The sequence below is a fragment of the Crassostrea angulata genome, chromosome 8 (assembly GCF_025612915.1).
Source record: "Crassostrea angulata isolate pt1a10 chromosome 8, ASM2561291v2, whole genome shotgun sequence".
Taxonomy (NCBI): domain Eukaryota; kingdom Metazoa; phylum Mollusca; class Bivalvia; order Ostreida; family Ostreidae; genus Magallana; species Magallana angulata.
The window spans coordinates 10,338,432-10,353,626 of NC_069118.1; the positions used below are offsets into that span (position 1 = coordinate 10,338,432).

At 34.2% G+C, this 15,195-nt stretch overlaps 2 protein-coding genes across 2 annotated transcripts; both read left to right on the top strand.

Moving 5' to 3' along the window:
• The first annotated feature begins 141 nt into the window (after positions 1 to 141).
• LOC128160651 (techylectin-5A-like) lies at positions 142 to 5,411 on the top strand. Its single transcript, XM_052824006.1, has 6 exons — positions 142 to 520; positions 1,770 to 1,824; positions 2,779 to 2,945; positions 3,439 to 3,538; positions 3,863 to 4,033; positions 4,502 to 5,411. Exons 1-6 carry the CDS (start codon positions 206 to 208, stop codon positions 4,744 to 4,746), a joined length of 1,053 nt encoding a protein of 350 aa, XP_052679966.1. The 5' UTR covers positions 142 to 205; the 3' UTR covers positions 4,747 to 5,411.
• Positions 5,412 to 6,662: 1,251 nt separating this feature from the next.
• LOC128159255 (angiopoietin-related protein 7-like) lies at positions 6,663 to 12,948 on the top strand. Its single transcript, XM_052822316.1, has 6 exons — positions 6,663 to 6,728; positions 8,418 to 8,502; positions 10,714 to 11,090; positions 11,315 to 11,411; positions 12,136 to 12,300; positions 12,595 to 12,948. The coding sequence occupies exons 1-6, from the start codon at positions 6,663 to 6,665 to the stop codon at positions 12,843 to 12,845; spliced, it is 1,041 nt and encodes a 346-aa protein (XP_052678276.1). The 3' UTR covers positions 12,846 to 12,948.
• The last annotated feature ends 2,247 nt before the right edge of the window (positions 12,949 to 15,195 follow it).

The following is a 15,195-nucleotide window of genomic DNA, read 5'->3' on the forward strand; positions in this document are numbered from 1 at the left end:
TGAGTTAAGATTTTAACATGTCATAAAGCTCATGTACAATTTACATTAACATATTGAATATAGAATTCTGGTTTATCTTCCCATACTCTCTTAGAATAAGTATTTACATTGTAATTCAAATAAATTTCTTTTCAGAAATTCTGGAATCATATCTTATCCCTAAACTATATCAAATAAAATATTGGAATAACAAAATCAAGGAGAAATGATTCAGATGAATACCATAAAAACAATATTCAACACCCTTCTTTTGATGTCAACACTTTCCAAAGTCAATGGAACTGTTCGACAATTCCACTTACATTTGTACGGTGAGGTTTCCGAGGAATACGGTCCCCATATACTGTGCCAGATTCCCAATGTTTCAAAGAGCGTCTGTGCTTCCATGTGTCTAGAAAACGCCAAATGCCACGCGGTGGAAATCTGTAACCACGGAGTCTCAAGGTGTCGCATAACAACGGGACAACATTCGTCCCCGATGTCCAACAGCTCCAGGTCAACATGTCAGCTCTATCGTCTGGTAAGTCAAAGGAATCATTCTTTAAGTATTATGACATGATAATTTTGGTCGGGCCTTGTCAAATCGAATAAAATCCGAAGGGCTTTATGATAGATTTGACCACGCTGCGACAGAAATTATCACTTCATAATATTTAACGAATGATTCCCTATTACTTATATTTAGATTATTTTCAATTTCTACACTTGAATACAATATTTATATATTAAAACCACTATTTTGGCATGTAGCACATGCTATATGTATTACTACGCAGCTAAACCAATACCGTTTTTCGGTTATGCTATAAGACACTCCCAATTTGTGTCGCTCATCTTTTATGAAATTATTTGGTTTTAGGCTTCAAAGCCCTGGGACCATAAAACTTAGACGAGCTAACTTTTGATCTCAGTCTCACTTTTACAAAAGGAATAGATAGTGGGAAAATGAGACTGAGAACAAAAATGAGCTCGTCTAAGTTATATGGTCCCAAGGCCTTTGTAATGTTTTCACAGACAGAGACAGCAGAAAATGTAAATATTATACAAAAAAGGCTCGATATTACTGCAATCAGTCATTAATACTACACTCATCACTACTACAGTTTTGATTAATAATTTCATCGATAGATTGATTGATTGATTTGCTTTGTTCTTTTCCGACCTGATTCCTTGTTTGCTCACCTGACGGTCTTTACTGGCACCGCAACGATTCAGTATTTAATTGCAGTAACCCAGTTTCATTGACATCGGTAACAATTCAGAGTACAATGAAATAAAACTACTTATAAAACTAAGTTTTAAAAACGGCAAATAAAATAAGGCAATGCCTTTGCATGTACAATATTTTTATCACAGGTTATATATTTTATATTTTTGGTTGCATCATTTTTAAACAGTAGCCGTTTATTATTACATATACCTCGATATACTAGTTACTTTATAATATTTCGGGTCTTGGCCGTTTGTTAGTATATTTTCACTGTAGGATCTCAATGGAAACTTATCCAATAAAACAGGTTTGACATAATGTTGGATTAAAACGTGAATTAAAATATCGTAGTTTGTTTTTGACAAACTAATTCGACAACCATGGATTATGTATTTAAAAGGTAATATTTAAGTAATACTCGTAAAGTGAAACATGTGTATAGCATATGATATGGTTTGCTTTAAGTTCATTTAATTTTATTCTAACGGCGTTTTAAAGTATTTTATAATTGCTGTAAATATACATAACTGTACGAATTGCTAGTTTGTGTTTCTTCTAGGGCAATCCTTGCAGGGAAGGCTATTGGGATAGGCTACAGAACACATGTACTCAAAGTAAGTGAACCACAATATAGGTGTGGTGTGGTGTGTTCTTAATTTGGTAGAATTATCATTATAAAACTTACTTTAGTTCCATTATGTACCTTATGACTACTAGTAACATTATAGAACACATACACTTCTAGCAGAAAGTTCAACTATCACTTTTACTATGACCTCTTCTACCATCCCCAAAAGACTTATTCTACCATCACGTAAAAATTTGTTGTAAAACCTCGTAAAGACTTGTTGGTCAACCACGTAAAGACTTGTTCTACCATTAAGTAAAAAACTTGTTGTACAATCACTAAAGACTTGTTCTACCACATGTAAAGACTTGGTCTGTCATCACGTAAAGACTTGTTGCACAACCACGTAAAGACTTTTTCTACCATTAAGTAAAAAACTTGTTGTACAATCACTAAAGACTTGTTCTGCCATCACGTAAAGACTTGTTGTACAATCACAGTCATTAAGACTTGTTCTACCATCATCATATCAGAACTTGTTCTACCATCATCGATCGTAATACAATCACATACAAACTCGTTTTACCTTCAGGTATAGTCTTGTTCTACCATCGCGTAAAGACTTGTTGTATAATCACCTTAAGACTTGTTCTACCATCATCATATAAAGACTTGTTCTACCATCATCATATAAAGACTTGTTCTACCATCACATAAAGACTTGCTTTATCATCACCTAAGGACTTGTTCTACCATCGCGTAAAGACTTGTTGTATAATCAACTTAAGACTTGTTCTACCATCATCATATATATACTTGTTCTACCATCATCATATAAAGACTTGTTTTATCACCACGTAAAGACTTATTCTATCATCACGTAAAGACTTGTTCTACCATCACATAAAAATTGTGCTGATATTCATAAAGATTCTCGAACAGTATTAAAGTCTAAGAAACATTCTAGTAGGTAAATTTATGGCCGAGTCTTCTTTGTCAGACATTACACAGACCCTCCCCCCAAACACGTGCGCAGACTGTCACTGCCTACTGGGTCTGCTGGACATTGTGACCAATGGGGAGATCAGATTCACCCTGTCTGGGGGCAAGACCCTGGTTTGTGTTGTTGAGGTGGCAGTTCTTGGACTTGATATATACAAATGGACTGTAAGTGGCAGGAATTTTAGTCTAAACTAATTGATAATCTAAGAACCCTATAATTGGGGGATTTGATTTTTCAATTCAAGTAAAAAACATGTTTATCTCTGTCTCATACTATTTTAGAATAAATCATAGAGAGAGAGAGAGAGAGAGAGAGAGAGAGAGAGAGAGAGAGAGAGAGAGAGAGAAATTTAATTAGGAGGTCAATACTTTTCACAGCAAAAGCTGATTGTTGCAAGCCTGTTTAACCCGAAGTTGAATATAATCTAATATTTAAAAAAAAAAAAAACCTGCATATAGAAATATATAATTGTTTATTTTGTTATCATAAATATCTAAAGATTATATGAAAGAGTAAAAAAAACTTTTGTCAAACCAACAATTAAGTTGTATAAATATACGCGCCGCGTCATGTTCAAATCAAAGTACTGAAAGTACTGTGTCGACATCAAGAGAGTTAGCCCCGTTTCCAACGTTTCAAAGTTTAAGTTGGTTTTAGGTGATTCAGAGACGACGCTCCGGTGGATCTGTTGACTTTGATCGGGAATGGAACGAATACAAAGAAGGATTTGGCTCTACAACATCCGATTTCTGGATTGGTAGAGTATAAAACAAACAACTTGACATTGAAAATTCCTAGCAAAACAATCATCAGAAAATGCAACGGAATATTGTTTTCCTATCACTGAATATAATTTGTCATATTATTAGTTTGTCAAGAGCTTAGAAATTAGTGGCATAAACTAAGTTCCAACTTAATATCTTTAATAAAAAGATAATGTTGGATTTGTTCGCCACTAGAGTAATTGTTAAACATTTCCATAATGTGTTGTCTTATTTAAATAATTAAACAACTTTTGAATATGGCGGTCTATCAATTTTAATAAGAATACAATGATAGTATGAACTATCTTAATTTAAAGGCAATGACTTCATACACCAGTTGACCAACATTACCGGAAACCACCATTTGCAGATAAGAATGACAAAAAACAACGGACAAAAGCTGACTGTCGAGTACCTGTTTTACATAGAGTCCGAGAACGGCGGTTACAGACTGCATGCTGCCAGCTTAGATGGAAGCCAAAACCTAGGTAAATTATTACCATTTCATTGATTGATCGTGTGTTATTTAACGTCCTTTTTAGATAATTTGAGTCATTTTGGTGATTCTAACAAGAAAAATTATATTTCAGTTTGGACAATTTTTTTTACCTAAATATAAAAATTTATATCTCACACATTTTTTTAGCTTGCTAGGTCGTTAATTTTCAAAAATAGTTGAAATGCATTGGCGAGATAAAAAAAAAAATTAATGCCTTCAGCGATTATAACTACTACAATCAGTAAAAAATACAGGGCACGACTAAGAACTACAATAAATATATGAAGTGGTAAACATTTCAAGACTGAGAACTGTGATAAAATATTATGTACATACGAAGTGGCTAATATTTTTATCGATTTTCAAAAATCTAAAATTTCGACGTAAAGCAATATTCCCTTGTTTTAACAAAGGGTTTATCGTGTTTTACATATTTTTATTCTTATGTTATGAGTAGGTGACCCATTTTTATCCACGTGTCAAGAGTGTGCTAACTTGATGAAATTCAGCACGAAGGACGTTGACAATGATAATGACACTATCAGGAACTGCGCAAGCGTCAGTAAAGGAGGCTGGTGGCACAACTCGTGTCAAAAGTCAAATTTAAATGGAGAGTTCGGTCAGGTTAACTACACGCTTGGAATAAATTGGAACAAGTTCACAGACCTCAGCTACGTGGAAATGAGGGTCAGAAGACCGTAACAATTTGTCAGTTTGACCAACTGAACCAATGAAAACGTTCCTTCCGTCTTTAAGGAGGCTGGATTGTCAACCATCGCATCTGCATACAATTTTAAGATATGATTTGTTTAGCTATAGTAAAGAAAAGATCTATATATTTAACCTTAATTTGGGTACTGTAAACGTATTACATTCGGCTGTGTATTCTATTTAGCGCTTTTGGCGAAATACGGCTTCCGCTAAATCAAGTACATCGCTAAATGCCAGCATATATGTATAAGAATAGGCACATTCAGGAATACACTAATTCAGATCTACGCCAACTTGTTCAAATACTTATATCCGCCAAATATCGTACACAGTCTAAAAATGGCAACGACCATCTCTCAAAATTTCACTAATATGCGAATGTATTTGTAACCTAGTATGCTGTTTCTATATTTCATTGGTTATTAATGCATGATACGGGATTATGTAATGTAGGTTAGTGGGTTGTTCCAATTGCACAAAGGCTGCTACAGGCCTGAAAAATGTGCAAGGTGTCTTAAAAGAGAGTTTGTTGATAAACTGACGATGCAGGAATTGGTTGAATGTTAAAACTCTTAACGTAACAATTTGTGTCAGAAAAACGGATTTTTATATTAGTATAATAACAATAATGCCAAAACAATGATTGTTCAATGATAAAATCATCAAAATATATCCATGGATACATGGATAAAAAAAAACAAAAAACGAGGTAGAGTCAACAAGAATGTTTTGTTTCAATCAGACACATTTTTTAAAGAATGTGGAACAAGGCATGAGAAAACATGACCATAGATTTACATTACCGTGTGTGGAACTTCAAAGGGTTCCATGGCTGTGGTCATTTTTGTCTGTTTAAAACCCTGGATAACGATCTCTGTGTAGAAATACTGGGATAGGAAAATACTAATATCCCAACTAAATTTTGAATTTGAAAGTTGTGACCCGTAGAACTACAACATGAAACAAAAACAGATACTGGCTCAAAAATGATATTAAAACTTAAGGCGATCATGAATAGTATTCCGCGATCTTATATTTTCCAACTCGGTAATGTTCTATTACAGATGGATTTGAAATTACTTGTTATTATTGTGGTTTGCCCTTGTAATTAAACAAATAATCATATTAATAAATATCTTCGACAATCTTGCGAATGGTGGGTTTGATAAAAAAAAATTATTAAAGACAATAGAATGGATTTGAAATACAACCTATTACATGTACATTTATTTTTTTTTTTAAAAATCAGCTGTTAATAATGAAGCAAAACATGAGATAACAAATTATTAGTCTAGGTTTGATTTTCTTTGATGGAAATAAAAACAGTTATCTTAATTCAACGTTTATTTTACCTTCACGAGAATCATAACCCATTTCCACACTGTAGGTGCGTGCAGTGTCCTTACAAAAATTAAATCCGATTTTCTTGATCATCTTTTCGTTGATTGGTAGACTATGGAATATGCATTAATAATCAATGCAATCTGCTGGGGAGAAAATTGGAGCTGAAAATAAGTTGAGATTTGAAGACAGCGGTGTAAGCCAGAACCACTGTTGACCCCAGAGGGTATACGCGGTACTTGGTAAAGCAATTTTAGAAGATTGAAAAAAAAATACCTCTTTTAAAACTTGAAATATTAGCAAGAGCATTTACAAGAATATCAACCATGTTAAAAAGGAAACTAAATATGTCAGTTTTTCAAGTTCTTCTTGCGGTTTTCGAATTCACACGTGCGCACTCGGAATATGGTCAGTTCCACTTTGTTGGAAACGTTTCCAAGGAAGACTACTTCCAGGTACTTTTTCAAACTTCGAAGATATCAACACAAGTCTGTGCTGCCGAATGTCTAAAGGATCTGGACTGTAACGCCATAGAAATGTGCACTCATGAGGATACGTGTAGACTAATGACAGGGGTCGGTCCCGTCGTCTCCCCGAATTCCACGGGTAACCCTTGTCAGCTATATCTAGTGGTAAGACAATTTTCAATAATAATAAACCATATATAGCCAATGATTTTTCAAAAAGCAACACGTATTTTTTCTTTGAGATGAGCATTTATTAAAAAGGATAAAATCAAGATTATAAATAAACAAAGGAAATAAATGTGTACTTTACAGTTAATTGTGTTTCCCCGTGAATAATAATCAGGAAACGTGCAGGGGCTTGGTATCGTATAAGTATAACCAAGAATACGAATTTGAAACTCAACAAATCTCCTTTTTAAACGCTTTACATAATGTAACCAAAGCTATTTTGCAATCGGATGCACAGTCAAAGTGCTACTTATGAGAAATCAAAGTATTGAGAGTACTGAAAGCTGGACTCCCTTGATGTGTGTATATAATTTTTTTTAACAAGAATATCAATATATCTATTTAAACTGAAAAAAGTAATTATTCTTTTAAATTGAAGCAAACATTTACTGGGTTTTAATCAATAGGTAGGCAATGAAACAACATATTTAATGAAAAAATTAACTTGATCAGTAAAATCATTCCGATAAAAAAGTTATATTACAGCATATTGCGTCATACAATCATTCTGTATGTATATATTAGAATACGATTTTTAATTAAGTGTCTTTCATTCAAATGTTGATTTTTCTGAGCTTGAATTGAAACTGTACAGTACCAAATTAAGGAAATATTCTCAACAACCCAACAACAAACCTTCTAAGCGATGTTCAGTACTTTCAGTACTTTGATGATTATATCGCACTAGCATTACAAAATCAAATTGGTGGGAATTTTCCTATAATATTGAACGTAGATAATTAAAAATTATATTTAAAAAATCACATACTACATTGCATCATACTTGAATAAAAATAAAAATATGTTCGTTTGCCTTTATTTAACTTATCAGAAAATCTAGAAGATTTCCCTAGTCAAACATCTGTCGTATTTGATTTTGTAAATCCGCAATTTTTAGTATTTTCACACAACTTGCAGATGAAAAGTCTAATGTTTTGCATTCGTGTTAAACGTCGTAGAATTTAATGGCAAATCTCAAATTGAACACGCATTTGCTACATGTAGCATTCAACGTGTTTTAAAGGATAATTAAAAGTTCTCCCATATCCTTAATCTTCTGACAGATGATTAGTAAGCACGGTATGATGGTTAAAACAGTCATTAGTTAATTAGAAAAAACGGTCATTCGTATATAAAAAAATAAAATTTAAAAAAAAGTTATATGACTGTGGAATCATCATTGTTCGTGGGGGACCAATGTTCATGGCTTTCGTGGGTAACCCTTGCCCCCGAATTTACATCTCAACGACCGTATATACAAGCATTTTTTCATATTTATTAAAATTATTAAAATTACCCCGAACTTGCTACCAACGAAATTACGCCCCAATGAACCAGGAAAATGTTGTCTACCTATAAACATTGACCCCTGCCAGTAAAATGATTCCACAGTATATTATTGAATCAAAAGAGGTCGGATTGGGGTTCTCCAATCGTAAAACATTTTGGAATTGTGTTCATTTGTTATATTTGCAGCGTAAAACGATTTCTTTTGCTATTAAATGTGGACAAGTAGCTGGCCGATAATTTCAAAAGATCGCATTATACCCACGCCATTATTTACTTATTCATGTATTTGTTAATACTTCAATATTACTATCGTGAATGCTAGTATGCCATATGTAGAACGTATATTCATACTGTTTTACTTTTCTTCAGAGCAATCCTTGTAATGGTGGATTATGGGATAGAAGACATAAAATATGTACAGGTAAATTAAGTGTCTTTTATTGACTGGTCTCAGTCTGATCGATTGGTTTTTATTCAACATTACTGAATATAGGGTTATTTTCGTCCGGGGTTATATATTTTCGCCCTTCATCACTTGCATACGGTTTCGCCCCGTCTTGAATTCGCCAAGACAAAGTTGTGTTTAAAAAGAGACAATATGAGCATTGTAATTTGCTCAGTCTTCAATTCGCCTACTGACAACGAGAGCGAAAGGAGCGAATATAAAACGGGGGCGAATATTTCCCAGCATACAGTATTTTTATTAAAACTTACTAGACTATGTCAAAGAATGAATGTATAATTTAGCCCGTGATTCTTTACCGAGCTTTATACTAAGTGACTGGTGCTTCCTGCACCCCCGCATGGTTATTTGGCGGTGGGACGGATAGTCCGCAGGTTTGCTAGACGATTGGAAGGCACTATCTTTGTATGCTGACCGACTTATGTCGCTTGCTGGGGTTGAACACGATACACTATTGACTAATCACATTCATGACGACGACCATTCCATCGACGAAGTTGAAACAAATTCGAATATTTACATCTGCAAATATGTTTCCTTATATGAACCTATAGAATACTAGTAGCATAAACGTTCACTTCTGTGTGAACTTTTTAATGATGTCATTATAACTGCAAGCGGTTAATTATCGTTTTACGGTTGCATTATTTTAAATTAATGTATATTTGGCGTATTTGGAGTAAAAGTTTTGACATGAGTTTAAGTAAAAATATACATCATACTTCTTATAATTAGACTCTAGGCCCGTAAAACATGTTTTTTTTTTAGTTATTTGTCTCTAAACTTTGCTACACGTCTGATGAATATTGATATTATCCGCCATTTGCAACGCCGCTGTGCATGAGTGCGGGGAAACCTAGTATTGAAAACACGATGGAAGAACAGTTTGTTCACAAATTAGAATCACGTTTTTCAGGTCTTAAATTAAATAATTCTTATATCAGATGATACCCAGAGCATTATCATTCCGTTATTCATTAATGTAGAACGAATTATGTGTAATAAAGATGAAACACGATTTTAGCATCACCGACGCGGTGAAATGAGTGAATACCCCCTCTCCCTGAGGGATGCATGTACTGAGGGTGTTTTATATATTTATTCTTGATTCAAAAATTCTTCTAAACTAAAATCTACTTGCTATAAAGTTATAATGTTATAAGTTATAAAGCAAAGACATGGAACACATGGAGCACGTACGAAACTGACCAGCAAAACCCCTACAACTTCAATATAAAAACTTGTTTAACTCGGCTTTAATTCCTATTCCATCAATCTACATGGTCTCCGATGACAATCTTCCCTTTTTTCCTATCCTGGTCAGTCTGTCTCTTTTTTCTTTAATTGCCAAGTCTGTCAAATTTAACGGTATTATACCTAACTTTCTCGTCGTCGCCATTGTTGTTGTGATAGACTGAGCGTGTATCACGTGACCGATTTAAGGTGTGCTGTATTTATTATGGACTCCACAATAATTATAAAAATTATTTATTAATTTTCTCTATCTTTTTAACCCGATTGATATGAACTGCGTAATTTATTGTGAAGATATATCTTTATATAACATATTTAAATAAATCAATCAATCAGTCAAATATTTCTTAGCATGAAAAAATACACCACATATACCATGTATACATGTACCTTTAAGGATAAAAACACGATAATGTTATATAACCGAACGATTTCTCAAACGTAAAAGGAATGCTAAAAAGGTTGACCGGGATTTAAACTTGGTTGGACAGGTAGGTCTTCTGAATCTTCTGAAAAGCGCTTTAGGTTTTTACAGGATTTGATCACGTTACCAACCTCTTGGTTGGTCACGTGATCAAATCCTGCAAAGTTCATATCCAGTTTAGCTTTTTACATGCTGTTTAATTTTTTGCATGAGAAATGGCATCACTGTCTTCGGCCAATGCTTGAACTTGTACATGTATAATACTGTCTCCATTTTTAATCATCATGAAAACAATTAACTCCTTTGCACTGAAGACGGACATAAAACACGTACATATATCTATCTGTCATTACCCAAAATCCTACACACATTTAGTAATTACATTACATACAGTATAGATATGGCTGACTCTTTGATAAATATGATGTACATGTGTTTTTGTTGAACGAAAAGCAATAGACAACGTTTAAGATCAGTATTTTTAATTACAGAGTCAACCAGTTCGAACACAATCGGTGGACCAATTACAGCCGAATTCGAAGATCGTTCAACGGCTTCAACAAAGCAAGATACAGAATCCGTTACCATTGATATAGCAGAAATAACAGCAGCTTCTGCTATCATTGACAGCACAATCAACAGCAACAACAACAACGACGCTGAGAACAACATAACCAGAACTACACCATTACTTTCACCAACAACTGCGCATGCCAACACGACCCCAGATGTCAGCACCTGCTTACACTGTGGTTGCGTCAATTATGCAACTGTAGGAGCCTCGTCGCTCGTGCGGTTTAAATTTCAAACCAAGCAGAACAAAAGTCTTCTGTGCATCATGGACCCTACGAACAATCTCCTTTGGACCGTGAGTAGTAAAGATGTGCAGAGTTAGGAAATGTTTAATGGGCAGTAATCTAGAAATTGTTCTCTTTTTATATGTTTTTTTGTTTTTGTCCTTTGTTTTATGTCTATAATGATAACTCCTCTACAGACTAGCAATCAATCTAACAAAATTGGATGAACAGTATAGTTAAAACGAGATTTTGCCAATAATTCATTACATAGCAAGTTCGCACCATTTCTATTCAGGTGATTCAGAGGCGATACTCGAATGGAATACAAAACTTTGACATGACTTGGACTGACTATGAAAGTGGATTTGGGTCTCTGACTGAATTCTGGATAGGTGTGTTATAGTTGTTTACAAAATTCGACTTTCGAAGCTATATTTGTTGAACAACATGCACGAGCAGCGACCAAAACTCTTTAAGCGTATGTGAGACAGAAGGTTCACCTTTTACAAGATTCTCTTGTTCATTTGTAGTTACATGTATAGTGTTTTCCTCTTTGGTCGCTTCTTGTGTTGTCCTTCAAATGGCTTCGAAAGTTTTGTTCACTTAATGAAATTTAAGCTGCTATTCCGGGAAAATTAAAGATCTACTGTCCGTTAGTTGTATTTGTATTCAAATGTTATTGCTTCAATGTTTTATAAGTCAAAAAATATTGTCGAAAATTAAAGACTACTTTTTGAAGACTCTTAAAAACAGTAACAAGAGTTTCGCAAAAGAGTGCGACGAAATTTTACATACTTTTATTGACTCTTGGATTTTAATATGAAAAAAAAATTAAGAGAAATGTGAATAATGTATATTTCATACATTATTCATATTTCTCTTAATTTACAATATGAACATATAAATTGAATAGTAAAAGTTATCCTTCGTTGTTATTGATAAAACGTTTTGTTCATGGGTTTGCATGAGCCGCTTCTAAACAAACACGGTACAAATGATTGAGCGACCGAATAGTAGTGAACCAACTCTGTAAAATTATTCCGTCTTGCATTACTAGTATATTGTTCAAAGAGCAAAGACAATAAATTAACAGAAGCATTTGATTACATGTTACAGGCAATGCGTATATCCATGAGTTGACAACTGACCTCGGACAAAATCATCTCCAGATTGAAATCGTTACCACAACAAACGAAAAAATAACGACCGACTACGCGTTTCACATTGATGACGTCAACAACGAATATCGCCTGCACGTCTTCGACTTTGTCGGATTGCAGGGTTTGCTTGTGATTTGTCTTTGTCAGATTCCCCAGTGTATAAGCTGAAGATTTTTTCATTGCATAATATATCAGAAAAGCCTTGTATTTAAATATTTAAGTCATATTTTTCAGGAATACCGGTACATTGCTGGTATTTTTTGTCCTAATTTTTCATGAATCAGTTGTGCGATCCTGTAAACGTCTAGAATGTGTTGATTTATCAAAATTTATAGGCGGAAGGATATAAAACTTAAAGTAGGGCATGTACTCTGTTGACCAATAATTCTGATTGATAAATTAATGCTATGTTTAGGGGACCCGTTCACAAACTCTGGAAGTTGTACAGAATGCGCCAACGGAATGAAGTTCACCACAAGAGACCGAGACAACGACAACGATCCCAATGTCAACTGCGCATCATCCAGCGGAGGCGGATGGTGGCATAACGCGTGTCAAAGGTCAAACCTGAATGGACGAGCGGGGCAGACTAATTACAGGCATGGACTTAACTGGGACGGGTTAACCGACATCTCTAGTGTGGAAATGAAAGTTAGGAAACCTTGACTAGTTCAGAGTTTCATGGTCGAGCATTTATGCTTCTCTTTTTCATTACTTCATCGTGTTTTCCTTAAAGATTAATGCATTTTAATAGAAGGTGTAAGTGTGATAAAATAAGCCATTATGATAGTGTAAACTATGATTAATAAATACCGTTAAAGTACTGTTATCCACTTTTTAATGATCACATGCATCTGATGGTAAAGCCTTAGTCACAACTGGTCCTAGGTGCTTCTTCGGGTGGTCTACGGTCGAAGTTTAATGAAAATATTGCAAGACACGCAAGTGTATCTTACGATTTTGGAAGGACGTACACTGCCCGTAAGCACGCACAATGGCTGTTGGACATGCACAACAACCACAACAGTTTCCTTGCGAGATCTTAATACGTACGTTGCACTTGCGCTTTACCCAAGGAACCCGTAAGATAACTGTATCACTATGACTTGACTTGCACGAATGACGTTATGAGATCTCACTTCTCCCTTGCATTACACGTACGTTGCTTGCAAATCGCATCCGTTCACCTTCAATAATAAATTGGTCGACAGTAAACGTACGTCATACTTAGGTCATGCGTGCACCAATTGCTTTTATTGTACATTCATGTTAAATACTGAAATCTGATTGGTTTAGACACAGTTCAAAATCCGTTCTATTACCCTCAGCGTCAGCAACACACCTGGCAACGTGTAACACTATACATTTTGCATGATGGTGAGGGAAATATGAAGATTTATTCCCACAAGAAAAGCCATATTTCCCGAGGGCTTTGCCCGAGGGAAATATCTGATTATTCTGGGGGAATAAATCTTCATATTTCCCGAACTTTCATGCAATAAAAGTTTTATTATACCGAACAACAAATGATTATACAACATACGTCGATTTTAATGATTTTTCGACTTGTGGAAAGCAATAACGTCGTGATTTTTGGTGGGGTTTTTTTTTATTGTCTATCTTTTTCTTCATATTTTTAATTCGAATCAAATATAGTAAAATTGGTTTTTGTAGCACAAAGAGAATTTAAATGATTAAATATTTTTTATTTCATCAAATTTGTCAACATCGTATGCTCATATTGGCTTTTTCATACCTTTTGGATGAACCGCCCCCCCCCCCCCCCCGAGATTTCCGAAGAGGTGAGACATGATATTTATTCCACGGGAGACACGACGTTTTGTCGCCCGGTTACATGATTGTCTAGAACCAATCAGATGTCGCGTTATATTAGAATAATCATATTGAGGTATAATAAAATTGTTACATGCGTGTAAACTAAGCGCGTACGGTTGCCATATAATTCACGTCATTACTATATAAAAGCAGTTAAGTTTTCGTTAAAATTAAGACATTCAGGATAATAAAAAAATTAGTGCCTGTTTAGGAGAGTAAGAGTTGAAATTGACCTGATAATGAAGTAGATTGTAAAGATTAAAAGGCATAAGATGTCACAATCTGTTCGACATGCAAGCGTGCTGAGATGGAATCATTTACATTTTTGGAGTACATGTGATTGTAACAGGAGAAGAAAAATGACAGAACAGAACGCTATTTTAAACCAACTACACAACACACTCCTACACATCCTACAGGATGTTTTCGTATAAAAATTAACGTTTGCAAAAGGAATACTTTCTTCCTTTTGAAAATATTGATTATTATCTCATATGACCATTAAAACTTTTTACTTTCAATTGAAAGTTTCTTCAAAGCTTTTACGACGATATATTAAAGTTAAACAAATGATTAACAACATTTTAAAAACCATTTAAAAATATTACATTGTGCAGGAAATTTATCAGTTTATAATTGATATGCTAAAATTAGATTTGTGCGCAGACTTCTAGGTTTCGGATTTTTTCAATATTTTAGGTATCAGATACAAAAGATAATTTATGTTTTCAAAGCATTCTTCAATTGTGTCGTCCATTGTATAGATAGTCTAATCACCAAAGCAGCAATTACAGATTAAAGTCTACTTTTTCTACCAGCTAGTTCTTTTGGCGTTTCAATGTTTACTTGCTTACAATAAATCTAAATTTGCTTTTTTCATAGCTATTAATGCAACACGTTTTATTAAAAAAATATATTTACATTTTTTCGTTTCTCCCCTTTCAAACAGTCGCTATAGAGACCTATGAATCACCATACCGTATCAGTCCATAATACGGAAAAGCTTCGGATTAACAAATCGGTTCTCACAAAATCAAGCAGTTAATGCCCCATCCTTTAAAGTCGGAACAAAGCATTTACTATCAAGGTATATTTAATATGTACATCATTTTGTCAATACCTAGAAACCTTTCTTTAAAATATGTAAGCACATATACGAAAGGCTCCAACAAACCTATAA

Coding starts and splice junctions, on each gene's coding strand:
- LOC128160651 (XM_052824006.1), top strand. CDS start 206: ATGATTCAGATGAATACCATAAAAACAATATTCAACACCCTTCTTTTG. Junction 3,539..3,862: donor AACATCCGATTTCTGGATTG/GTAGAGTATAAA, acceptor CTTAATTTAAAG/GCAATGACTTCATACACCAG. Junction 4,034..4,501: donor AGATGGAAGCCAAAACCTAG/GTAAATTATTAC, acceptor TGTTATGAGTAG/GTGACCCATTTTTATCCACG.
- LOC128159255 (XM_052822316.1), top strand. CDS start 6,663: ATGACAGGGGTCGGTCCCGTCGTCTCCCCGAATTCCACGGGTAACCCT. Junction 6,729..8,417: donor CTTGTCAGCTATATCTAGTG/GTAAGACAATTT, acceptor TGCCATATGTAG/AACGTATATTCATACTGTTT. Junction 11,091..11,314: donor CGAACAATCTCCTTTGGACC/GTGAGTAGTAAA, acceptor ATTTCTATTCAG/GTGATTCAGAGGCGATACTC.